The 27,470-nt window shown below is 38.7% G+C and overlaps 1 protein-coding gene across 9 annotated transcripts in view; it reads right to left on the bottom strand.

Annotated features, from left to right (window-relative positions):
- The window catches only part of TANC2 (tetratricopeptide repeat, ankyrin repeat and coiled-coil containing 2), a 471,789-nt gene that overhangs the window by 192,287 nt on the left and 252,032 nt on the right, over positions 1-27,470 (bottom strand). For all 9 annotated transcript variants that reach the window (XM_017950844.3, XM_031657665.1, XM_031657666.1 and 6 more), the window contains one exon: positions 1,927-2,190. In XM_017950844.3, coding sequence (XP_017806333.1) covers positions 1,927-2,190 — 264 coding nt within the window. The remainder of the gene's footprint in view (positions 1-1,926; positions 2,191-27,470) is intronic.

Genomic DNA, 27,470 nt, shown 5'->3' with positions numbered 1-27,470 from the left:
GTTGGAGGTGACTGGATCATGGGGCAGATTTCCTCCTTGCTGTTCTTGTAATATGAGTGAGTTCTTGAGAGAACGGGTCATTTAAAACTGTGTGGAACCTCCTCCTCCTGTTGTTCCTCCTGCTCTGGTCATGTGAGGTGCTTGTTCCCCCTGTGCCTTCTGCCATGACTGAAAGCTCTCTGAGGCCTCCTCAGAAGCCAAGCAGAAGCTGCTATTCTTCCTGTACAGCCTGCAGAACCATGAGCCAATTCAACCTCTTTTCTTTATAAATTATTTAGTTTCAGGTATTTCTTTATAGCAGTATAAGAATAGACTAATACAACAGCATTCTAGGATTCTAATATGGCATGGTCGTTGGGGATCAACATAGAAGGTTCTAGGATAAAAAATTTACTGTCAGTGCACAAAAGTGAATAATCTTTAAAAATTAATATTAAAATCTTCCATAGTTACTCATCTTTCAGATGAGCCATTTCCCCTATAATCACACCTGATGACAGATGCTGATGGTCTCCCAGAGAACAAAGAACAGGTAGGAAAGGGAAATGGGAATGGCAAGAAGCATTACACTATCAGCTACATAAGGAATAATTATCAGTGAGATAATCTATCCAGGCCTTCATGAGGAAAGTAAGAAAAGCAAACCTAACTTTGATTTTATAGTCTGGACAAAGTCCAGATCATGACATATTTTGAAAAGTCAGAACGTTCAGCTATTCTGCAAAAGTCCCAAGTTTGAACTATTAAGGAGCAATTTAGCTGTAGTAAACACACCCCTTGACATCAATTTTGAGAAGAGTAGCTGCTAAAAAATGATGACTCCGTATTTCAACCACTTAACCCTCAGTATCATTTCTTTCTTTCATTTTTTTTTAAGAGACAAGGTCTCACTATGTTGCGCAGGCTGGTCTTAAACTCTTGGCCTCAAGCAATCCTCCTGCCTCAGCATCCCAAATTGCTGGAACTACAGGCATGAGCCACCATGCTATATCATTTCTGATATGGTTTGGCTCTGTGTCCCCACCCAAATCTTATCTTGAATTATAATCCCCATGTGTCAGGGATCTGGTGGGAGGTGATCGGATCATGGGGGTGGTTCCCTCATGCTATTCTTGTGATAGTGAGGTAGTTCTCATGCGATCCGATGGTTTAAAACTGGTAGTTCCCCTGTGTGCTCACTCTCTCCTGCAGCCTTGTGGAGCAGACACTTGCTCCTCCTTTGCTTTCTGCCATGATTATAAGTTTCTCAATGCTTCCCCAGCTGTGTGGAACTGTGAGTCAATTAAACCTCTTTTGTTTATAAATTACCCAGTCTCAGGTAGTATCTTTATAGCGTGTGAAAACGGACGAATACAATTTTTTTTTTTTCACTGAGTTTGCTAGTGGTGTTGCAGAATTATTCTTTAGAAATGTAGCCACCTGGTGATTCTTCTATGAAATGGTAGCCAGGATATTGTGAAAATACTGAAATTCATGGGATGTGGAAAAGCTGAATTCTTGCCTGCCTTCCACTTTTACAAACTATGGATGATGATTTCTGATAATACAAATTACACTGAGATATGCCTATTTTAATAATGTTTTTTAAAACTAAGATTGTAAGAACTAAAACCTCAAACTAAAATTCTTTCAAAGACTTCTGATTGAGCGAAAAGACTTTTTGTAGTTTGATGGTATATTTTATAGGCTGTTTCTGAATTTCTATGTGTTTTTGTACACTTTGGGAGCAGAACTAAGCGATTCGAGGAAGATGAACCTTCTCCCAGATTCAAATAATATATACATGTACATTACCCTAATACAAAAGAACAGCTTAGTCAAAAAAGATGAATGGAAAATTTAAATACTGTCAGAGTAGGATTTATTTTCATTTCAATATATACTGGAGTAAATACTGATTATTTAACAACAACAACAAAAACTTACCTGCTACTGAATTTGGCCTTGGCATGAGATACAAAGGAATAGACTGTACTGATTGAGATAACACTGTTTCCAAATTTCTCTCTGGGATCTTATTCAGACTATAGGTGGAAGCAGTCATGTTTTCATCTACTCGATACAAACAGGAGTCCATGCTGGATTTTTGAGATTGCCAAGGTTTTATGCTTCCTCCAGATCCTAATTCTTTACTGCTTTCCCCAGCATATTTTGTGCGTTCCACATTTTCAGAATAGCTTGTTAATGTAGCTGGAAAAAAAGAGTAAAATGAATTTAATAAAGCCACATACATACAGTTACTAATCTTTGACAAAGTTGATAAAAACATACATTGGGGAAAGGACGCCATTTTCAAAAAATGGTGCAGAAAAACTGGACTGCCATATGCAGGGGAATGAAACTGGACCCCTATCTCTCACCATATGCAAAAATCAACTCAAGATACACTAAAGACTTAATCCTAAGACTGGAAACTAAAAATACTAGAGGAAAACCTACAGAAACTTTTCTGGACATTGGTTGAGGTAAAGAAATTATGACTACGACTTCAAAAGCACAGGCAACAAAAACAAAAATAGACAAATGCAACTAAAACTAAAAAGCTTCTCACAGCCAAAGAAATAATCAGCAGAGGGAAAAGATAACTTGCAGAATGGGAGAAAATATACGCAAACTATACATCTGACAGGACTAACATTAAGAATATACAAGGAACTCAAACAACTCAACAAAAACTTCACAAATAATCCCATTAAAAAGTAAGCAAAGGACATAAACAGAAATTTTCCAAAAGATATAGAAATGGCCATGTACACACAAAAAAATTCTCAATATTAGTAATCATCAGAGAAATGCAAATTAAAACCACCATCTTATACCAGTCAGAATGGCTACTATTAAAAAATCAAAAAATCACAGACAGTGAGGATGCAGAGAACTCTCATATACACTGTTGGTGGGAATATAAATTAGTACAACCATTAAGGAAAATATAGAGATTTCTCAAAGAACTAAAAATAGAACTACCATTTAATCCAGCAATTCCACTACTGGGTATCTACCCAAAGGAAAAGAAATCCATATGTCAAAAAGATATCTGCACTTTAATGTTTACCACAGCACTATTTACAATAGCAAAGATATGGAAAACCTACATGTTCATCAACAGATGAATGGATAAAGAAAATGTGGTATATACACACAATGGAATATTATTCAGCTATAAAGAGAATGAAATGTCTTTTGTAGCAACATGGATGGAACTAGAAATCATTATCTTAAATGAAACAAGTTAGATGCAGAAAGACAAATATTCCATGTTCTCACTCACAGGTGGGTGCTAAAAAAAAGTGCACATATTGAAGTAGAAAATGGAATGACAGACAATGGAGCCTCTGAAGGGTTACAGGGTGGGGGAAAGGTGGATGAGTAATTACTTAATGGGTTCAATGTACATTATTTGGGTGATGAATGTCCTAAAAACTTGGACTTCACCACTACGCAATTTATGCATGTAACAAAACTGCCTTGTACTTCACTGATTTATAAAATTTAAAGAGTGAATTTAAAAGAAAATCTAAAGTAGAGATTAATCTGTTTATGATTATGTAAATTCATGACTAGATAATATTTAGTAACATTATTTTTAAAAGTTACTGATGATCATTTCACTTCTATCATGATATATAAATAACTGAAACCAAAATACAGTAATCTCTCACATATTTCAAAAACTCTGTATAAATAAACTAAAAAAATTCATGTATCAGTCCTAGAGGACCTACAGCTCGGGCCTATTAGTGGTAAAATTTTCAGAATTTCATCAAAAGGGAATTTATATAATCTTCAAAGATTGCTGGAGAGCCTCAGAGGTCCCTGAAAGATCTCTATATTCTTTTTATTCTGTTCTTTTCCTTATTTAAATGTATTTCCTTGCTTCTAATATGTAACATAGAATTAGAATAAAATAAGCAGTCCCTAAGTAAGAACTAATATAAGAGACAGAACCCGCCCAAATAAGTAAGCAGTAACAGGCCCTTCTTGTACAGATGGCTATAGCTCTAACTTTATGGATTTCAGTACCTTAATAAAATAAACTGAAAGGTCTTGAATTTTATATAGTCTTACCACTAATTGTACACAAATAGAAAAATTTTAATTAACTCTACACATGAAAGGATTAAAAACATTAACATCTAGATGATAATTTTTTACCAATAATTATAAAACAAGAATGAAAGATATCATCCCAGAGGAGTTTTTATATGTTAGTTCATTTTCTCTTCTTGTATTTTGAATGTACCTATTGCCAAAAGAAGAGACCTAAGTTCATGAGGTACTTTCCACAGTCCTTTTTAGTGAGGTTCTCTCTCTGCAAATTTAAATGGAGTTCTGGATTTTCTAATAACAAGGGAAGAAGATGAATTACAAAGGATGACCGAAATTTCTCTCTAAGAAAGAAAAACCGACTTTGTTGTTACAAAAAATAAGAGACTAAGGAAGAAGAAATCTAGGTAAACTAGAAAAAGGTAGAGAAGTGGGAAGAGGGAAAATTTTATAAACTTAAGAATTAAAAGAGAGATGAAGGTATGTGCTTTTGGGCCCCACCTGAGAAAGGAAATCAGAAATATCACAGAACCCTTTGGAAACAGTGTAAGATTTTGGAAGATAAGTTCCCATATTCATTACACTCTATTTCCCCTTTAGTGATTAGTTGTAAAACCTTAAAAAATAGACAACCTATGCTCATTTTGGAGAGACAGCTAACAAAAAGAAAGCGGAGAAAATTATATTCCTACATTTTGGCTGGTCTTTGGGGACAAAAAACCAAGGATAGTATGTGGTAGCAAATCTGAAAAACAAAGGAAAACAGTTTCTGAAACTCAGAAAATATTTCCAAAGGAAGAACATGGAAAACAAATTAAGAATTGAAAAGTAATTCCAGGGGTCTAACAACCCAAAGGTCAAAGTGATTTTTTTGGTAACTGGTAAAGAAATATCACCCCAGAAAAAGCTCATATATATTTTAAGCAGGATGTTCTTTCTTCTGTATTAGATCATAAATGTTAATACTAGTAATCATAATAAATTCATATTTATCACTTTATAACCTTTAAATTGTACAAACATACAGTATCTCATTTGATTATCAACAGAACACTCCCAGCAGGACTGATATTACTATCTCCATTACGCAGATGAGGAAACCAAACCGATGCTTAGAGAGATTAGGCATCTTGCCCACTTATATAGCTAACAAGTAGTCTCACAGGCAACTAATTATTTGGAATCTTAAACATTTACTACCTTTTATTGTTACTTAACTCTTTTGTAGATGTACCCTGCCTCCTTTACTACACTGTACTTTTCTGAAGAATAGAAACTATAAGGGTTTTTTTCATATTTAAATTAAAAAAAACCTTTTAGAGCCCAGCTCTGTAATACCCACATGATGAAAGGAGAGAGAAAACAAAGGAAAGCAGAAAGGCTAAAGCCCTGCTGTTATCTAGAAAAATCATAGGAAAATAGCACTCAGTGAACATTCAGGAGACCCTTAGTGTGGGAGGACACTGCAGACATTAACAATGAAATATCAGAACAAAAATAACTGGCCTCATTCTTCAGGGCATTTTTTTCTCTAGTACTTACATTAAAAATATTTCCACCATTGATAGGTGTATGTTTTACCTGGGAAATTATTTAAGCCAAGAAACTGCCTACTTTTGGGGAAAAAATGTGATGAGAGGACATAGTATTTAAAGACACATAAGCTAAGCTCTGAAGAATGGATTCAGTACTGGTGAAGTGTTTATGTCTGCTAGGAATATAGTATTGTACTCTTTTAATGTGGAAAAGGCTTTATATTTGCGGTAGGGGAATAGGTGGAAGAGATAAATCAGGCTTTCTATAATATTTTAGGATACTGCCAAACAATTAAACAGGTACTGAACTATTAGCTCTTGAGAACACTGCACCTTCAATAACAGTCAAGGACTTCAGTAAAAGTTCTTGCAATACTTACCCAACTCCCAGTCATTCCAGATAACAACTTTATATTCACCTAAATTTGGTCTTTTATCTTTACTTAATTTACTTTATCTTACTTTACCCATTGGAAAAAGAGGTTTGCTTTATGAGAAAGGAGACACAAATCTAACCCAGACTTGAGGGCTAGAGAATAGTCTTGTCAATTAAGCTGAGTTGGTCAGGTGAAGATGAAAAAACAATGGTTTATCCAAAGACAAAAACATTCGCAAGGGCACAGCAAAGTTCTTAAGAATTAAGTAAATTCAATAGACTAGAACTTTGGAGGTGGGTTGGGGCCAGTGGTGTGCTGATACAGGTTTAACAACTTGGCTCTCTAAAACACAACAACAGGCCGGAGGGGCCAAGACGACTGACTAGAAATATCTGCAGTTGGAAGCTCCCACAGAGAAGAATGAAAACGGTGAGTGAATCCTGCACTGGCAACTGAGGTATCCAGGTTCTCTTATTGGGACTGACTAGGCAGTTGGCATGTGCCATGGAGAGCAAGGAAAAAGCAGGGTGGAGCCATGGCCCACTCAGGAGCCACACGGGGCAAGGGGAGCTCCCACCCCCAGCCAAGGGAGGTGGTAGTGAGTGATTGTGTTACCCTGCCCAAGAAGCCATGCTTTTTCCACGGATCTGTGCAACCCACGGATCAGGAGATCCCCCTCGTGGGCCCACACACACCACCAGGGTTTCGGTCCCAAGCACAGAGCTGTGCAGATTGTCGGCGGCCTCTTGGCTGGAAACTGCCCAAGACTACCGAGTTCCCAGGGGGAGGGGTGGCCATCATGACTCTGGCTGCCTCCTGCCTAAGATGACTGAGCTCCTGGGAAGAGAGGCAGCAGCCATCACTGCAGCTCCAGTCTGCTGTTTTTCCCCTACTGGTGCCAGGGAGACTGGGCGGTTTAGACCCAGGAAGAATTCCCCACAGTGCAGCACAGCAGCTGTGGCAGACTGTGACCAGACTGCCTTTTTAGGCCAGACCTTGACCCATCCCTCCTCACTGATTGGGCCTTCCCTGTGGGAATTTCAGTAACTCCAGCCAGGGGTTTACGAACAGAACTCTGATCTCCCTGGGATGGAGCCCCCGGAAGGGGAGATGGCCGTAGTTGCAGCCGCAGTCTCCGCTGATCAGTGGACTTAGTCTTTCTCCCTGCTGGCTCTGAGGAATCTGGGTAGTCCAGACAAGTGGGATTCCCCCCAGTGCAGTGCACCCCGTCTGCCCAAGGGGCAGCCAGAGTGCTTCGTTAACCAGGTCCCTGATCCCGTGCCTCCTGACTGGGTGAGAAACCCCAACAGGGGTTGCCAGACACCCTATATAGGAGGGTTCCTGCTGGCATCAGGTCGGTGCCCCTCTGGGATGGAGCTCCCAGAGGAAGAAGCAGGCAGCCACCTTTGCTGTTCTGCAGCCTCCACTGGTGACACCTCCAGCTGCAGGAGGGACCCAGGTGAATAGGACTGGATGGACCCCCAACAAACTGCAGCAGTCCCATGGAAAGGGACTGTTAAAAGAAAAATAACAGAAAGCAACAACAACAGCATCAACAAAAAACATCCCCACAAAAACCCCATCCAAAGTTCTGCAGCCTCAAAGACTGAAGCTAGATAAACTCACGAAGATGAAAAAGAATCAATGAAAACATGCTGAAAACTGAAAAAGCCAGAGTGCTCTTCTCCTCCAAATGATTGCAACATCTCTCCAGCAAAGGGCACAGAACTGGGCGGAGGCTGAGATGGATGAATTGACAGAAGTAGGCTTCAGAAGGTGGGTAATAATGAACTTCACAGAGCTAAAGGAGCATGTTCTAACCCAATGCAAAGAAGCTGATAACCACGATAAAACACTATACGAGCTGTTAACCAGAATAACCAGTTGAGACAGGACCATGAATGACCTGATAGAGCTGAAAAGCACAACACAAGAACTTCACAATGTAACCACAAGTATCAACAGCCAAATAGGCCAAGTGGAGGAAAGAATTTCAGAGCCTGAAGACTAACTTGCTGAAACAAGACAGGCAGACAAGATTAGAGAAAAAAAGATGAAAAGGAATGAACAAAATCTCCAGGAACTATGGGATTATGTAAAAAGACCAAACCTATGACTGACTAGGGTACCTGAAAGAGACAGGAAGAATGGAACCAAGTTGGAAAACATACTTCAGGACATCATCCAGGAGAACTTCCCCAACCTAACAAGACAAGCTAACATTCGAATTCAGTAAATACAGAGAACCACAGTAAGATACTCCATGAGAAGATCAACCCCAAGACGCATAATCATCAGATTCCTCAAGCTCAAAATGAAGAAAAATACATTAAGGGCAGCCAGAGAGAAAGGCCAGGTCACCTATAAAGGGAAACCCATCAGACTTACAGTGGACTTCTCAGCAGAAAACCTACAAACCAGAAGAGATTCAGGACCAATACTCAACATTCTTAAAAAAGAATTTCCAATCCAGAAGTTCATATCTGGCCAAATTAAGCTTCATAAGCAAAGGAGAAATAAAATCCTTTTCAGACAAGCAAATGCTACAGGAATTTGTCACCACCAGGCCTGCCTTGCAAGAGCTCCTGAAGGAAGCACTAAATATGGGAAGGAAAAAATGTTACCAGCCACTATAAAAACACACTGAAGTACAAAGACTAATAATGCTATGAAGCAACTACATGAACAAGTCTGCAAAATAACCAGCTAGCATCATGATGACAGGATCAAATTCACACATAGCAATATTAACCTTAAATGTAAATGGGCTAAATGGCCCAATTAAAAGACACAGAGTGGCAAGCTGGGTAAAGACCCCTTGGGATGTTGTATTCAAGAGACCCATCTCAAACGCAAAGACACACATAGGCTCAAAATAAAGAGATGGAGCAAAACTTCCAAGCAAATGGAAAGCAGAAAAAAGCAGGGGTTGCAATCCTAGTCTCTGACAAAACAGACTTTAAACCAACAAAGATAAAAAAAAGACAAAGAAGGGCATTACATGATGGTAAAGGGGACAATTCAACAATAAGAGCTAACTATCCTAAATATATATGCACCCAATACAGGAGCACCCAGATTCATAAAACAAGTTCTTAGAGACCTACAAAGAGACTTTGACTCCTACACAATAATAGTGGGAGACTTTAACACCCAATGTCAATATTAGACAGATTATCAAGACAGAAAATTAACAGAGTCAGGACTTGAACTCAGCTCTGAATAAAGTGGACCTGATATATACCTACAGAACTCTCCACCCAAAAACAACAGAATATACATTATTATTGGCACTACCTGGCACTTACTGTAAAACTGATCACATAAATGGAAGTCAAACACTCCTCAGGAAATGCAAAAGAGCTGAAATCATAACAAACAGTCTCTCAGGCCACAGCACAATCAAATTAGAACTCAAGATTAAGAAACTCACCCCAAACCACACAACTACATGGAAATTGAACAACCTGCTCCCAAACGACTCCTGGGTAAATAAAGAAATTAAGACAGAAATTAAGAAGCTATTTGAAACCAATGATAACAAAGAGGCAACGTACCAGAATCTCTGGGACACAGCTAAAGCAATGTTAGGAGGGAAATTTACAGCACTAAATGCCCACATCGAAAGCTGGAAAGATCTCAAATCGATACCCTAACATCATAACTAAAAGAACTAGAGAATCAAGAGCAAACAAACCCCAAAGCTAGCAGAAGACAAGAAATAACCAAGATTACAGCAGAACTGAGGGAGATAGAGACACAAAAAACCCCTCCAAAAAAAAAAAAAAAAATCAACAAATCCAGGAGCTGTTTTTTTTGGAAAAAAAAAAAAAAATGGATAGACTGCTAACTAGACTAATAAAGAAGAGAGAAGAATCAAATAGACACAATAAAAAAATGATAAAAGGGATCAGCACTGACCCCACAGAAATACAAACAACCAGGCCAGGTGTGGTGGCTCACAACAGTAATTCCAGCCCTTTGGGAGGCTGAAGCAGGAGGATCACTTGAGGTCAGGAGTTTGAGACGAGGCTAGCCGACATGGCAAAATCCAGTCTCTGTTAAAAATACAAAAAAATTAGCTGGGCATGGTGGAACACACCTGTAATCCCAGCTACTCAGGAGGCTGAGACACGAAAATCACTTGAACCCAGAGGGTAGAGGTTGTAGTGAGCCGAGATCACAGCAGTGCACTCCAGCCTGGGCAACAGAGTGAGGCTCTTTCTCAAAAAACAAAACAAAACAAAACAAAACAAAACAAAAAACAATCATTAGAGAATACTATAAAGATCTCTATGTAAATAAACTAGAAAATCTAGAAAAAAATGGATGAATTGCTGGACACATACACCCTCCCAAGACTGAACCAGGAAGACGCTGAATCCCTGAATAGACCGGTAACACGTTCTGAAATTGAGGCAGTAATAAATAGCCTACCAACCAAAAAAAGCCCAGGACCAGACGGATATACAGCTGAATTCTGTCAGAGTTATAAAGAGGTGCTGGTACCATTTCTTTTGAAACTATTCCAAACAACTGAAAAGAAGGGACTCCTCCCTGACTCATTTTATGAGGCCAGCATCATCCTGATACCACAACCTGGCAGGGATACAACACAAAAAGAAAACTTCAGCCCAATATCCCTGATGAATATCGACGCAAAAATCCTCAAAAAATACTGGCAAACCAATCCAGCAGCACATCAAAAAACGTACACGACCAAGCTGGCTTCATCCCTGGGGTGTAAGGCTGGTTCAACATATGCAAATTACCATAAACGTAATTCATAACACAAAGAGAAGTAAAGACAAAAATCACATGGTCATTTCAATAGATGAAGAAAAGGCCTTCCATAAAATTAAACATCCCTTCAAGTTGAAAACTCTCGATAAACTAGCTACTGATGGAACATATCTCAAAATAGTAAGAACCATTTATGCAAACCCACAGCCAATATAATAATGAATGGGGAAGAGTTGGAAGCATTTTCCTTGAAAACCGGCACAAGACAAGGATGCCCTCTCTCACTACTCCTATTCAACATAGTATTAGAAGCTCTGGCCAGGGCAATCATGCAAGAGAAAGAAATAAAGCATATTCAAATAGGAAGACAGGAAGTCAAACTGTCTGTGCAAATGACACGATCTTATATCTAGCAAATCCCATTATCTCAGCCCCAAAGCTTCTTAAGCTGATAAACAACTTCAGCAAGGTCTCAGGATATAAAATTAATGTGCAAAAATCACAAGCAGTCCTATACAACAACAATAGACAAGCAGAGAGCCAACTCAAATAAACTCCCATTCACAATTGCTACAAAGAGAATAAAATACCTAGGAACACAGCTAACAAGAGGAGTGAAGGACCTCTTCAAGGAGAACTACAAACCACTGCTCAAGTAAATCAAAGAAGACACAAATAAATGGAAAAACATTCCATGCTCATGGATAGGAAGAATCAATATCATGAAAATAGCCATACTGCCCAAAGTAATTTACAGATTCAATCCCATTCCCATTAAACTATCATTGACATTCTTCAAAGAATTAGAAAAAACTACTTCAAAATTCGTATGGAACCAACAAAGAGTCTGTATAGCCAAGGCAATCCTAAGCAAAAGGAACAAAGCTGGAGACATCATGCTACCTGACTTCAAACTATACTAGATGGCTACAGTAACCAAAACAACATGAAACTAGTACAAAAACAGACATAAAGACCATGGAACAGAATAGAGATCTCACAAATGAAGACCACACATCTACAATCATCTGATCTTCGACAAACCTAACAAAAACAAGCAATGGGGAAAGGATTCCCTATTTAATAAATGGTGCTGGGGCCGGGCATGGTGGCTCACACCTGTAATCCCAGCACTGTGGGAGGCTGAGGCAGGAGGATCACTTGAGATCAGGAGTTTGAGACCAGCCTGGCCAACATAGTGAAACTGGTCTCTACTAAAAATACAAAAATTAACTGGGCACGGTGGTGCCTGTAATTCCAGCTACCTGGAAGGCTGAGGTAGGAGCATCGCTTGAATCTAGGAGGTGGAGGTTGCAGTGAGCCGAGATTGCAGCACTGCACTCCAGCCTGGGTGACAGAACGAGACTGTGTCTAAAAAAATAAATAAAATAAATAAATAAATAAATAAACAAACAAACAAACAAATGGTGCTGGGAGAACTGGTTAGCCATATGCGGAAAACTAACACTGGACTCCTTCCTTATACCTTATACAAAAATTAACGAGATGGATTAAAGACTTAAATGTAAAACCCGAAACTATAAAAACACTAAAATAAAATCTAGGCAATACCATTCAAGACATAGGCACGGGTAAAGATTTCATGACAAAAACATCAAAAGCAATTGCAATAAAAGCCAAAATTAACAAACGGGGTCTAAATTAAAGAGTTTTTGCACAGCAAAAGAAACTACCATCAGAGTGAATTGACAACCTACAGAATGGGAGAAAGTTTTTACAATCTATCCATCTGAAAAAGGTCTAATGTCCAGAATCTACAAGGAACTTAAGCAAATTAAAAAAAACAAAAACAAACAATCCTATTAAAAAGTGGGCAAAGGACACAGACAGACACTTCTCAAAAGAAGACATTCATGCAGCCAACAAACATATGAAAAAAGCTCAACATCATTGACCATTAGAGAAATGCAAATCAAAACCATAATGAGATAACATCTCACGCCAGTCTGGTGATGATTAAAAAGTCAAGAAACAACAGATGCTGGCAAGGCTGTGCAGAAACATGAATGCTTTTACACTATTGGTGGGAATGTAAATTAGTTCAACCATTGTGGAAGACAGTGTAGCAATTCCTCAAAAACCTAGAACTGGAAATACTATCTGGCCCAGCAATCCTATTACTGGGTATATACCCAAAGGAATAGAAATTATTCTATTATAAAGATACATGCACACATATGTTCACTGCAACACTATTCACAATAGCAAAGACATGGAATAAACCCAAATGCCCATCAATGATAGACTAGATAAAGAAAATGTGGTACATATACACCATGGAATACTATGCAGCTGTAAAAAGGAATGAGATCATGTCATTTGTAGAGACATGGATGCAGCTCAAAGTCATTATACTAAGCAAACTAATGCAGGAATAGAAAACCAAACACTGCATGTTCTCACTTACAAGTGGGAGCAGAACAGTGAGAATATATGGACACAAGGAGGGAACAACACACACTGGGGCCTGTGAAGGAAGGTGAGGGGAGGAACAGAATCAGGATAAATAAGCTAATACATGCGGGGCTTAATACCTAGGTGATAGGTGGAGCAAGCTACTATGGCACACATTTCCCTACATAAAAGACCTGCACATCCTGCACATGTATCCTGGAAATTAAAAAAAAATTAAATTAAAAGTAAAAGACAAAAACAAAACAAAATTCTGATTTGCAGTGTTTGCTGATCTCCATGGTATAAATGTATACTTGGTGGCTGATTTCAAGCTACCTGTGACTTAACAACTGACTCACAAAATTACCAAAATCTTAAAAACTGGATCTTGCTGGTGCTAGCTGGCCACAGCACACCACTGGCGAGAGGAGACAGAGTCTAGATCAGACTGGAACTCGTCAACCATATTAAAGGCATTAGGTTTTATCCCTGTTTATCCTAAGGGCAACTGAGGCATATGATTAAAGGCTTTTGAGGGACATATTTAAACTTAAATTTTGGAAAGATTACTTTGGTTCTAGTGAGTAGAATACATTACAGCAAGGTGTTGCCACAGGCCCCCTATGGTGGCTGGTGATGCCTAAAAAGACTCTTTCCATAATATTTCTAAATGCATGAAATAAAATGCAAAAACAGGAGAAACCAATTATGTTGAAAAACAGTAATCAAAATAATAAAAATAGACTTGTGACACAGTAATTTGTGAGTTTCATTAACATTAAATAAGATCTAGTGCAAGTCTAACTACTGTATTTTCAAGGGTGGTGATAAGTGTGATATTTTATGGTATCTGCAATTAACATGAAAATATCTGAGGTAGCTATTGGTGACAAAGTCACAAAAACTTCTAATGCGTCTGTGGTTTGTTACCTACATTCAAAATAGAAGTTCTAAATTTCAATTAGAAATAGAAAAAAAATGAAAATGTAATCTTTTTTGCAATCCAAATTCATGAATCTCCTGTATCAGAGGATTACCTGATTGAAGGCAAAAAGATAAGTTAGGTTTTATAGCAATCCAAGTTAGAAATATTGACCTGTATTAAGAAATGACAAAGGAGAGAAAAAGAATGAATGGACTTGATAATTTGATTAGATGTAAAGAATGAGGTAAAAATACAGTCATGAATAATATCCTGATTTCTGGCTGGGGCAAATGGCTAGATGGTGTACCATCTACTTAGCGAACACAAGAAGAGAAGCAGGATTAAGAGGAACATAATTTTAGCTCAGGAAACATAATTTGAAGTGTCTATGGGACATTCAAATAAAGATGTACAGTAGACAGTAAGATAATTAAACTGCAGCTCAGGAGAACAGAGAGTCAGATGGCAAAGGTATTAACCTTAGGAGCAGACTACCAGCTCTTAAGAAGTTTGTAGAGTGAGGGAGAGGAAGGCCTAAAATGAAACCCGTTGAAACACAATTAGGCAAAGCAAGAAGAGCCTGCATAGGAGTCTAAGAAGGAACAACCAGAAAGAAGAGGAAAACCAGGAGAGTGTGGGCAAGTCAGGCAAGAGTTTCAAAAAGGAAACTTGCGTCAGAAAACATCAATTGTAATGAGAACTAAAAATCATTATTGGCTTGATTTATATGGAGGTGATCTAGATAAGAATACCCTGGGTAGAGTAGTATAGGCAGAAATTGGAATGCCAATAGTTACAAAGTGAGAGGAAGATGAAATTAAGAAAAGGTGAGGACAATTCTTTCAATGGGTCTGTGAAGGGTAGAGGGAGATAAAAGTAAGATGCAAAAAAACTTGACCATGTTTAAGTCCTAATTAAAATGGAACAAAACAGGGAGAAAGAAAGACATCGGAGAGAAAGGAGATATATACAAGGATGGTTCCTTCAAACTTGGATATGATGATTGTCTATAGGACATCAGCTTGAGATGATCAGCTAGAACTTCCTGGGCACAGTACTGCGAAATGAGTCAGAAGGTTCACGGTGGTGGAGGTTAGAAGGGACTACCACATAAGACCAATGATACCATGACCTTTCTCCAGTCGCTAGAGGCCTAATGGACACTCCTTTCACTAAGGCAATAAGAAATGTGCCGGTGGCAGTGGTGGGGAACACTGACATCTTTGAGAAGCCTGAACGTGACCATCCTCTCTAACTGCAGTTAATAGGGAGATGCTATCATAGAACTGGGGTCTCTAATATCAGTGAGGATAGAGGCCAGTTGGCAGCACGTAATTCTCAGATGCAAGGAAGATATATTATGGTAAAGATCAGCAAGGCTGGGATGGACGGGGTGGTTCACACCTGTAATCCCAGCACTTTGGGTGGATCACCTGAGGTCAGGAGTTCGAGACCAGCCTGGCCAACATGGTGAAACCTCGTCTCTCCTAAAAATGCAAAAATTAGCTGGGTGTGGTGGTGCGCCCCTGTAATTCCAGCTACTTGGGAGACGGAGGTGGAAGAACTGCTTGAACCCGGGAGGTGGAGGCTGTAGTGAGCCAAGATCACACCACTGTACCCCAGCCTGGGTGACAGAGGGAGACCCCATCTCAAAAAAAAAAAAAAAAAAAAAATCAGCAAGGCTAGAGTAGCAACCAGGGTGCTTTGACTAAGTATCAGTGGTGATGGTTAACAGATGACAATGTTTCTAGTGGCAAGACAGTTGAATAGATTAGGATGCTACTTACTTTATTTTTAAAAAAGAGGCTAACATCAGGCATAGTGGAAAACTGCAGTCCCTTAGGTTTCAGATCTAAATTAGTTCACAGTCCAGAATTCACTGGTCTAGGATTGAATAAGAAGTTGGAGCTCTCTGGGTAAGGGCTTTGCAATCACTGTCGTAAAATATTCCTCTGATTCTTACCCAAAGAAAATTGTGGCTATGTGTCAGGGTAACTACATATGTGTGCTTCACTGAGGTAAAATACACATAACATAAAACTATCCACTTTAAAGTTGAGGTAGGAGATCAGCACCCACCTGTAATGACCCTGATGATTAAAAACAGGATGCAGTAAAGAAAATGACCAAAATCAGAAGATGGTGATGATGTGATCTCTGGTTGCCCTCACTGCTTGTTATTAAAGACATACCACTGCTGCCATGACAATTTACAAATGCCATGGCAATGCACCATGGCAATGACCTGAAAGTTACCTTATATGGTTTCAGGAACTCCTTGCTCCTTTTCTAGAAAAGTGTTAATACTCTGTCCCTTAATTATATATATGTGTATATATGTATATATACACGTATATGTATACATACACGTATACACACATATATATGTGTGTGTATATATATGTATATATAAAATTAAGAGTGGGTATAGCTATAGCTAGCCAGCAATCTACACTGCAGCAGTGTCTGCTGCTGCTCCTGCTTCGGACTGCTCCTGATGCTGTACACTGCAGCTGTGCTCCTCCAGGCTGCTCTGCCTATGGAGCAGCCACTTTGCTGTACTCTGCTACTCTGGGCTCCTCTGCCTATGGGATAGCCCTGCTCTCTCTATGGAGCAACCATTTTGCTATACACTACTGCTCTAATAAACCTGCTTTCTTTCACTGTTGGCTCACTCTTGAACTCTTTCCTGAGAGAAGCCAAGAACCTTCTTGGGTTAAGCTCTAACTTTGGGGTGCACTTGCATCAAAGTGAACAAATTCAGTAGCATCTAGTACATTCCCAGTGCTGTGCAACCATCACCTCTATTTAGCTCCAAAGAAAACCTCGTACCCATTAAGGAGTTACTATCATGCCCACCCCCTCAGATCAACCACGAATCTGCATTTTGTCTCTATAAATTTACATATTCTAAATATCTACTATGAAGGGAATAAATAATATTTGGCCTTTTGTGTCTGGCTTCTTTCACTTAGCATGTTTCTGAGATGTGCCAATGTAGCCTGTATCAGTGCTTCACACCTTTTCATCACTGAGTAATTTTCCATTGAGTATATGCCACATGTGTTTATCCACTCATCTGTGGATGGGCATCAGGATTGTTTCCACCTTTTGACTATTGTGAATACTGCTGCTGGGAACATTAATGTAGTATTTGTTTGACTACCTGTTTTCAATTCATTTGGGCCTATGCCTAGGAGTAAAATAGCTGTGTCATGCTAGTGTGTGTGTGTGTGTGTTTAATTAGTTTTAGTAAGGTATAATTTACATACAATAAGATTCATACTTTAAGTAAAAAAATGCAGTTTTGACAAATGTATCCAGTTATGCTGTAATCAACTTTCTATCATCTCAAACAGTTGCCTTCTGACATTTTGCAGTCAATCCTCCACCTTTACCCACCACTGTACACCTTGGCAACTGCTGATTTGCTATCTATGATTATAGTTTTGCCTTTTGTAGAATTTCACACAAATAGAATCACATAGTATGTAGTCTTTAGTTTCAAGCTTGTTTTATGTAGCAAAACACTTTTAACATTTATCCACGATGCTGTACTAGTTCATTCCATTTTTAAAAAATGGATATATCACAATATTTATCCATTTGCTAGTTGATGGCATCTGAGTTGTTTCAAGTTTTCAGCTGCTATACTCTGTATGCTTCTGTCTTCTAAAACTCATACATTGAAATTCTAACCCCCAAGGTGATGGTATTAGGAGGTAGGGCCTTTGGGAAGTGATTTGGTCCTGAGTGGGGTTGACCCCCCTATACAACGGTACCAAAAAAGCTCCCTTGTCCTTTCCATTATGTGAGGATGATGCTGTCTATGAAACAGGAAGTTGGACTTCACCAGACACTGAATCTGCCTTGATCCAGGACTTCCCATTCTCCAGAACTGTGAGAAATATATTTCTATTGTTTATAAGCTACTCAGTCTATGGAATTTTGTTTTATCAGCCCAAATGAACTAAGACCTCAACCACTATGAATAAAGCTGCTCTGAATACTCAAGTACTGGTCTTTGCATAGACATGTGATTTTCTTTCTCTCTTGTACATACTGAGGAATAGGAATAGCATGGCTGGGTCAAATGGCAGATTTTTGTTGAACTTTATAGAAAAATGCCTAAGGGGTTTTCAAAGTGGCTGTACCATTTTACACTCATACCAGCAGTGTCTGAAAATTCCAACTGCTCCTACATCTTTGCCAATCCTTGCCAATCTCTTCATATGCTTTCATCTGTGAAGTATCTGTTCAAATCTCTTTACTGAAATTCAATAAAATAAATAGAACAATAAAATAGAACTCCTTTATGAGATAAGTGGTTTGAAACATTTTCTCTTCATCTATAATTTCCCTTTTCGTTTTCTTTTCTTTTTTTTTTTTTAATTTTCTTTGAGATGGAGTCTCACTCTGTTGCCCAGGCTATAGTGCAATGGCTTGATCTCGGCACGCTGCAACTTCTGCCTCCCAGGTTCAAACTCACATGCTGCAACTCCTGCCTCCCAGGTTCAAGTGATTCTCCGGCCTCAGCCTCCCGAGTAGCTGGGATTACAGGTGCACAACACCACGCCTGGCTATTTTTTACATTTTTTTTTAGTAGAGATGGGGTTTCATCATGTTGGCCAGGCTGGTCTCGAACTCCTGACCTTCAGGTCATCTGCTTGCCTTGGCCTCCCAAAGTGCTGAGATTACAGGCTTCAGCCACTGTGCCCGGCCCTTTTCATTTTCTTAATAACTTTTGAGGAGTAAAGATTTTAAATTTTGGCAGTCAAACATCAATTATTTTTCTTTTAGGTTCAACATTATGTTTAATTTAAAAAACCTTTGTCTAACACAAGGTTACTTAGGCTTATGTTAAATCTATTATTTCTCCTTGAAGTTTTATAATTTTAGCTCTTAGGTTTATGTCTACGATCCATGTTGAATTTCTGTATATGGGGTAGGATAAAGACAGTGTTTTTTCTTTTGTGTATGGATATGCAAATATTCTGATATATAAAAATATAAATATATATATATAAGTATATATATATATATATATATATATTTTTTTTTTTTTTGAGACGGAGTCTTGCTCTGTCGCCCAGGCTGGAGTGCAGTGGCACCATCTTCGCTCACTGCAACCTCTGCCTTGGGTTCAAGTCATTCTCCTGCCACAGCCTCCCAGGTAGGTGGGACTAGAGGAATGCACCACTATGCCTGGCTAATTTCTTTGGAGATGGGGTTTCACCATGCTGGCCAGGCTGGTCTCGAACTCCTGATCTCAAGCGATCCACTCGCCTCAGCCTCCCAAAGTGCTGGGATTACAGACATGAGCCACTGCGTCCAGCCTATTCTGTAATATTAATATTTGCTGAAAAAAATACCCTTTTCTCACTAAAATGCCTTGATTTCTTGGTCAAAAATGAGTGGCTAGTATATCTGTGGGTCTATTTACGGACTTTTTTTTTTTTTTAATGAGACAGAGTCTTCCTCTGCCACCCAGGCTAGAGTGCAATGGCGCGATCTCGGCTCACTGCAACCTCTGCCTCCTGGGTTCAAGCGATTCTCCTGCCTCAGCCTCCTGAACAGCTGGGATTATAGGCACATGCCACCATGCCCCACTAATTTTTGTATTTTTAGTAGAGAAGGGATTTCACCATGCTGGCCAGGCGGGTCTCGAATGCCTGACCTCAGGTGATCCACTCGTCTCGACCTCCCACAGTGCTGGGATTACAGGCATAAGCCACTGTGTGCAGACTATTTTTGGACTCTTTATGTGGTTCCACTGGCCACGTTTACAGCAATAACACGCTGTTTTCAATTCTGTAGTTTTTCTTTTTTTTTTTTTTTTGAGACAGAGTCTCGCTCTGTTGCCCAGGCTGGAGTGCAGTGGTACCATCTCGGCTTTCTGCAAGCTCCGCCTCCCGGGTTCATGACATTCTCCTGCCTCAGCCTCCTGAGTAGCTGGGACTACAAGCACCAGCCACCACGCTCGGCTAATTTTTTTTTGTATTTTTAGTAGAGAAGGGGTTTCACCATGTTAGCCAGGATGGTCTCGATCTCCTGACTCGTGATCCGATCACCTCAGCCTCCCAAAGTGCTGGGATTACAGGCGTGAGGCACCGCAACCAGCCTGAGTTCTGTACTTTTATAGTAAACCTTCAAATCAGGTAGTATAAATCCTCCAACTTTGTTCTTTTTCAAAATTTGTTTTGGCTATTCTAACTCCATACAAATGATAATATCAAGTCATTAATTCTATTTTTTTACGTTGTTTTCTTCCTTCTAAGGAAAATGGAATACATATGCAGAACATGCAGGATTTATTGCATATACATGTACCAGGTTATTGTTCTATTTTACAAAACCATGGTGCGTCAGGTGTGATCAAGCTCATGCCTGTAATCCAGCACTGGGGAGGCTGAAGTGGGGGTGGATCCACCCTAAGGTCAGGGTTTGGGATTAAAAGTAATGGCCATAGTGAGCCCGTCTCTCACCTAAAGAATGCAAAATCAGCCCGGGCACTTAAAATGGTGTAGTCCCAGCTACTCAGGAGTTGAGACCATGGAGACTGTTTGAACCTGGGGTGGAGGTTGGAGTGAGCCAAGGAATCAGCCTGCATATAAAGCCTGGGTAGCAGAGGGACCATCTCAAAGATTCATAGTAGGATTTTATTTGATTACACTGGATATACAGATGATGAATTGAAAAACTTTTTCTTAGGGAGCTAGATACTAAATGTTTTGGGCTTTATGAGCCAGAGGCAACTTATCAGATAATTTACATATCTGGGCCATTACAATGGCTATATTTCATATAATATTTATATAATAATTTAAAATGCAACAATTTAAAAATATAGAAACCATTCTTAGCTTTCAGGAGATAAATAGGCGGGTAGCCAGATTTGGCCTGCCTGCCATGGTTTACCAACCCCTGAAATAGATCGATTTCGAAAGAATTGACATCTTAACATAATGGAGTACTGTGATCTTTGAACATGTTATATTTTCCCACATATCTTTGTTAATTTTGCTCAGCATGTTTTGTACTTTTCATTGTGCAAGTCATGTATTTTTAAATTTATCTCTAATTATTTCACTATTCAGTCTGTTGTAAATGACACTTTTATTTCAATTTCCATTTTTTTTGTTGCTAGTACAGAGAAATATACAATACGGTTTTTTGCATATTGATCCTATACCCTGAGACTTTGCTAAACTTACTATTTTTTTTTTCTTTTTTGAGACGGAGTCTCGCTCTTGTCACTAAGACCATAATGAAGCGGTGCGATCTCGGCTCAGTGCAACCTCCGTCTCCTGGGTTCAAGTGATTCTCCTGCCTCAGCCTCCCTAGTAGCTGGGATTACAGATACCCACCAACATGCCCAGCTAAGTTTTGCATTTTTAGTAGAGACGGGGTTTCGCCTTGTTGGCCAGGCTGGTCTCGAACTCCTGACCTCGGGCTATCCACCCGCCTCAGCCTCCCAAAGTGCTGGGATTACAGGGGTGAGTCACTGTATCCAGCCAACTTACTAGTTTCTACTAGTTATTTTTGGTAGATTTCTTAAACTTTATACACTATGAGGATCATGTCAGGAAATAATGATAGCTCTACTTTTTCCTTTCTAATCTAGATGCCTTTTATTTGCTTACTTTATTCATCTTATTTCACTGATTGAGACTGCCAACATAATATTGAGTAACAGTGATAGGTGTAGAAATCTGTCTTGTCCATGATTTTCAAGGGAAAGCATCCAGGTTTTCACCATTAAGTATGAATTAGATGTAGGTTTTTCATAGTTACCCTTTATCAAATTTAAAAAATTTTAATCTATTCTTACTTTAACTTCTTGTCGAATTTTTGCCCTCCTCCCCATGGGATCTTGCTGTTACCCAGGCTGGAGTGCAGTGGCATGATCACAGCTCACTGCAGCCTCGAACTCCTGGGATCAAGTCTTTTGAATAGCTAAGACTACAAGTGTGTACCACCACACTGGGCTAATTTCTAAAAATTTTTGTAAAGACAGGATCTCACTATGTTGCCCAGGCAACTCTCGAACTTCTGGCCTCAAGCAATCCTCCTACCTCGACCTTCCAAAGTGCTGGTATTATGGCGTGAGCTTGATAATGCTTTTTTTTTTTTGTATCTATCAGATGACCATACAGTTTGTCTTTTTTAGTCTGTTATTAATGATTAACTACACTGACTGATTCGTGTATGTAGAAACCACCCCTGTATTCCTGGTACAAAACCCAATTCGTAATGAGCCATCATCCTTTTTATATATTATTAGATTCAATTTGTTAGAATTTTGTTAAGAACTCTGCATTCATGAGAGATAATTGGTCTGTCCTCTCCTGTTCATGTCACGTCTTTGTCTGGTTTATTCTTAGGGTAATAATATTGGCCTCCTAGTTTTCTCTCTTTAACTTCCTGGAGGAGTCTGTGTAGAAAAGTATTACTCTTTCTTAAATGTTTGGCTGAATTTACCTGTCAAGGAATCTGGACCAAAAGTTTTCCTTGTGGCAAAGTTTTAAACAACAAATTCAATTTATATTTAATAATACAGCTATTCAGGTTCTTTCTTATCAAGTAAGCTCTAATAGTGTATTTATTTCAAGAACTTGTCCATTTAATCTAAATTGTTAAATTTACTGACATTAAAATTGTTTAAGTTTCTTCCCAGTGTAAAAAAAAAAATTTAAAAAGTACAATTGTTTGTGACATTCCTTTAGTATCCTTTTAATGTCAGTGGGGCCTGTAATAATGTCCCTACCCCATCCTTAATAGTGGTAATTTGTATCTTCTTTATTTGTCCTAGTCAGTACAGGTAGAGGTTTATTGATTTTACTGATTTTCTCAAAGAACCAGCTTTTAGTTCATTGTTTTTCTCCATTGTGTTTCTGTTTAACTGATCTCTGTTCTGTATGACTTCCTACCTTCTGCTTACAATGGGCTGAATTTCTTATTTTTTTTAGTTTAAGTGGAAATTTAGTTCACTGATTTAAAAACTTACTTTCTAAAAAAGGCACTTAATGCTATAAATTTCCTCCTAAGCTCTTCTTTAGGCATATTCCACAAATTTTGATATGTTTTCACTATCATTTAATTTAAAATACTGTTAAATTTCCACCTTCTTTTGACTGAAGCATTATTTAGAAATGCGTTATTTAATTTCCAAAGATTTGTGAAATTTCCTGATATGTTTCTATTACTGATTTCTAGTTTAATCACACTGAGGTCAGAGAATATTGTTTAGTTTGAGTCCCCTTAAGTTGACTGAGACTTCTTTTACGGACCAGAATAAATCTGTACTCTGCTTTTTTTGGGTGGACTATTGAACTATTTTTACTCACAACACTTCTGATAACATATGTGTGAGTTTTTGCTGCCACCCAACAGTCAATTTGCCAATTCTCTGGACACCAACTGGTGCCCTATGATTCATGTGAATTCTAACATAAACTACCCAGAGTTAGCACCGACTCCACAGGTTAAGGACTTAATTCCACAAGGCTGTCCTCACTTTGCATGCCAGCTATAACTCCCAGGTTGTCATCTGTATTTCTGATCAACTGGCTACAGAGTGGGGATTCGCACAACCTCCTCCTTGAGTTCAGTAATTTAACGGAATGGTTCACAGGACTCAGGAATGCACTTTACTTACTACTACTGTTTTATTATAAAGGGTACAACTCAGGAATAACCAAATGGAAGGGGGCAGAAGGCAGGTATGAAAGTATGTGGAGCTGGTCGGACATGGTGGCTCAGGCCTGTAATCCCAGCACTTTCAGAGGCTGAAGTGGGAGTATCATTTCAGGCTAGGAGTTCAAAGACCAGCCTGGGCAATATAGTGAGACCCTGTTTCTATAAAATAATAAACAGAAAAAAAACAAAGAGCAGGAGGACACTCCATTTTCCTAATGTAAGCACTGATGTTATTTTGCACTTTTGTTGTATTATTTGCACAAACCAAACATATTTGTCATTACATGGCTGACTTGTTTTTCCACCTAGGTATTTCTTCAAGCACCATTCCTTCTGCTTGAATGAACATATTTCTATAGCTATTTTTATGTATGGCAATATAGATGATATCCAATTATAGATACTCTAATAATATCAAGAGAAGAACACAGGAAGAAGCTCAGCAGGAATTACAAAAGTCGTTTTGCCAAAATTAATCATAGAGAACTTAAGAGAACAAAATTAGTGAATGGAGAATTCTAATCTCATTCAAAATCCAATAAAGTTTCATCTTGTACCCAACAGTCACTCTAAACACTGCCAAAAAATGAATTTAAAAAAATGCCAGGTGTTCTCAGCAAACTATCACAAGGACAGAAAACCAAACACTGCATGCTCACTCATAGGTGGGAACTGAACAATGAGAACACTTGGACACAGGGTGGGGAACATCACACACTGGGGCCTGTCGGGGGCTGGGGGGCTGAGGGAGGGATAGCATTAGGAGAAATACCTAACGTAGATGATGAGTTAATGGGTACAGCAAACCAACATGGCACACGTATACCCATGTAACAAACCTGCATGTTGTGCACATGTACCCTAGAACTTAAAGTATAATAAAAGAAAACAAAACAACAACAAAATGCCAGGTGAGCCCTTCATTCCCTCCTCCCCCATCACTAGGCTTTCCTTCCTTTTATAAACATTTATTGAGAATCTACTATGCTAGCACGCGCCAGTCACTGGACCAAATGCTACAGATTAAAAAATGAACATGGCACAGTTTCCGCTAACAAGAAATTAACACTCAATGGGGGGAAAAGTAGACTCAAAAAGTAAGCATAATACCGTGTGTTCGATTTAATAATACAGATAGGCACAGGTATTACTGGGAAAGTGGAGTAATCATATGTACTTAATAGCAGTTGAAGTGCAGAGCTGAGGAAAGGTGGGAGGAGTAGTAGTGGCTGTGACAGAACACTTCTCAGCTGAATTTATGATAAAAGATTAGAGGAGATAATCTTTTATCTCCTCTAATGTGAGGAGGAGAGAGGATATCATAGTAAGAGTGATCAATATGAACAAAATCACAGAAATGAAAAAAAAAACTTATTGTTGCTAGAACAATAAATCCAAGGCAAAAAGAAGTGGGACAGAAGGCTGGGGAAATTGGCCATCACCAGACCATGAAGGCCTAGGTCAAAGGAAGCCTATCAGTCTACAAAATGTAAATTCATTTACCTATAAGTCTAACAGGCAAATGAGAGCCAAAAGAGTGATATGATCAGACTTTGTTTTCAAGAAGTTCACTTTATCTTTTAGGTAACTGGGAGTCAAATGAGTAATTGATTTTCAATTAATTTACTTTGGCTGCTGAATGAAAAACAACAGAAAGAACAAGATGAAAAGTAGACAACAAGATCTGTATTAATCTAAGTCTGAGATAATGAGGACCATCGAAGCAATGCTATGAAGGATGAAAATAAAATATGATACACTTTTAATGTATGATAAATGTATCATATATTTCAGGCATGAGAAATATAAGGAGAGAGAGGAGGCAAGGGCTACTCTCAGGTATCTGTCTTGGGTTCCTGGGTAGGTAGTGATGCCATTATAAAAGGATATTTTGGAAAACTTTATGCCAAAAAATTTAAAAAAGATTAAAAACTACAAGGAAACTGATTCAAGAAGAAAAAGCCTAAAATCTTCTATAGTATTAAACGTAAAACATAGAAATAGTAGATAAAAATCGAAATTTGCATTTATTGCATGAAGACAGTGCCCTGATTATTTTAAGAGCAAATCTGACTAAATATTAAACAGATAATTTCAATCTTCCACAAACTATTTCAGAGGATAGAAAAAAAGGTTACTCTTCATCACATTGTGTTGCTCTATGTTATTTACTCAAAATGTTTAGTTGTTTAATAATTATATCCCTATAAAGACTTCTCATATAAACCACAGTTTAGATACTATGTTAAATCCTGAGTAAATAAAGTAGAAGACATAAATCTTGACATTAAGAAGCTTACATAAAGAAAATAAATACATAACTAGAAGTAACTATACTGGTTATTGGCAGTGGGTCTCATAAGTGTAGAGGAGGGAGGTAGAGAGTGCAGAAATTCAGAGAAGGGAGGGATAATCAGAGTCTGCTTCATTAAGAAAGATTTGGTTTGTGTGATTATTCTTGGACATGTGTCCATGATGAAAAGAATGTAATGAACAGAGAAATTGTGGAACCAAAAATCAGAGCTCGAAATACGAAACAGAAGTCAAGGAACAGAGAGAGTCATCCCAGCAGGGAAAGCAGACAGTAACAACTGAGAAAGATGACAACAGAAAGGCTGAGAGTAAGCCTTGGGGAGTATTTACATTTGGATGAACTCAACCTATTTTATAAGGCTAACATAATCCTTGATAGCAAAACCTGACAATTGCAGAACCAGAAAAGAGAATTTCAAGCAAATCTCACTCATGGATATAGATTCAAAAATCCTAAACAAAGTGTTAGAAAATAAGTTGATTTATTTAAAAATGTATCATAACTTCATATGATTCTAGGAATGCAAAATCAGGTTAACATTTGAAAAATTAATGTAGTTTACACTATTGAGAGAATAAAGGAGAAAACTATTTCATCACCTCAACAGATATTTTTAAAAGCATTTGAAAAAAAATTAATATTCATTTATGGTTAAAAATACATAACAAACTGGAAATAAACATTTTAAAAACCTGATAAGGATGTCTACAAACATCTATAGGAACATAAAACTTAACAGTGAAATACTGGGGCTGGGCGCGGTGGCTCACGCCTGTAATCCCAGCACTTTGGGAGGCCGAGGTGGGTGGATCACAAGGTCAGGAGATCGAGACCATCCTGGCTAACACGGTGAAACCCCGTCTCTACGAAAAATACAAAAAAAACTAGCCAGGCGTGGTGGTGGGCGCTTGTAGTCCCAGCTACTTGGGAGGCTGAGGCAGGAGAACGGCATGAACCTGGGAGGCAGAGCTTGCAGTGAGCCCAGATCACAACACTGCACTCTAGCCTGGGCGAGAGTGAGACTCCGTCTCAAAAAAAAAAAAAAAGAAATACTGAAAGCATTCCTTTAGGCCGGACGCGGAGGCTCATGCCTGTAATCCCAGTACTTTGGGAGACTGAGGTGGGTGGATCACGAGGCCAGGAGTTCGAGACCAGCCTGGCCAACAAGGGGAAACCCCGTTTTTACTAAAAAAAAAAAAAAAAAAAAAAAAAAAAAAAAAAGCATTCCTTCAAAAATCAGTTACAAGATAAAGATGACTGCTTCCATCACTATAATTCTATGTGCCAGAGAATTAGCTGGTATAATAAGGAAAAAAAAAGTGTGGCTGGGTGCAGTGGCTCATGCTTGTAATCCCAGCACTTTGGGAGGCTGAGGCAGGCAGATTGCTTGAGCCTAGGAGTTCAAGACCAGTCTG

Source organism: Papio anubis, chromosome 17 (assembly GCF_008728515.1).
Source record: "Papio anubis isolate 15944 chromosome 17, Panubis1.0, whole genome shotgun sequence".
In the NCBI taxonomy this organism is placed as follows: Eukaryota; Metazoa; Chordata; class Mammalia; order Primates; family Cercopithecidae; genus Papio; species Papio anubis.
The sequence above is the reverse complement of the archived record's forward strand: the minus strand, read 5'-3'. Positions and strand labels throughout refer to the sequence as shown.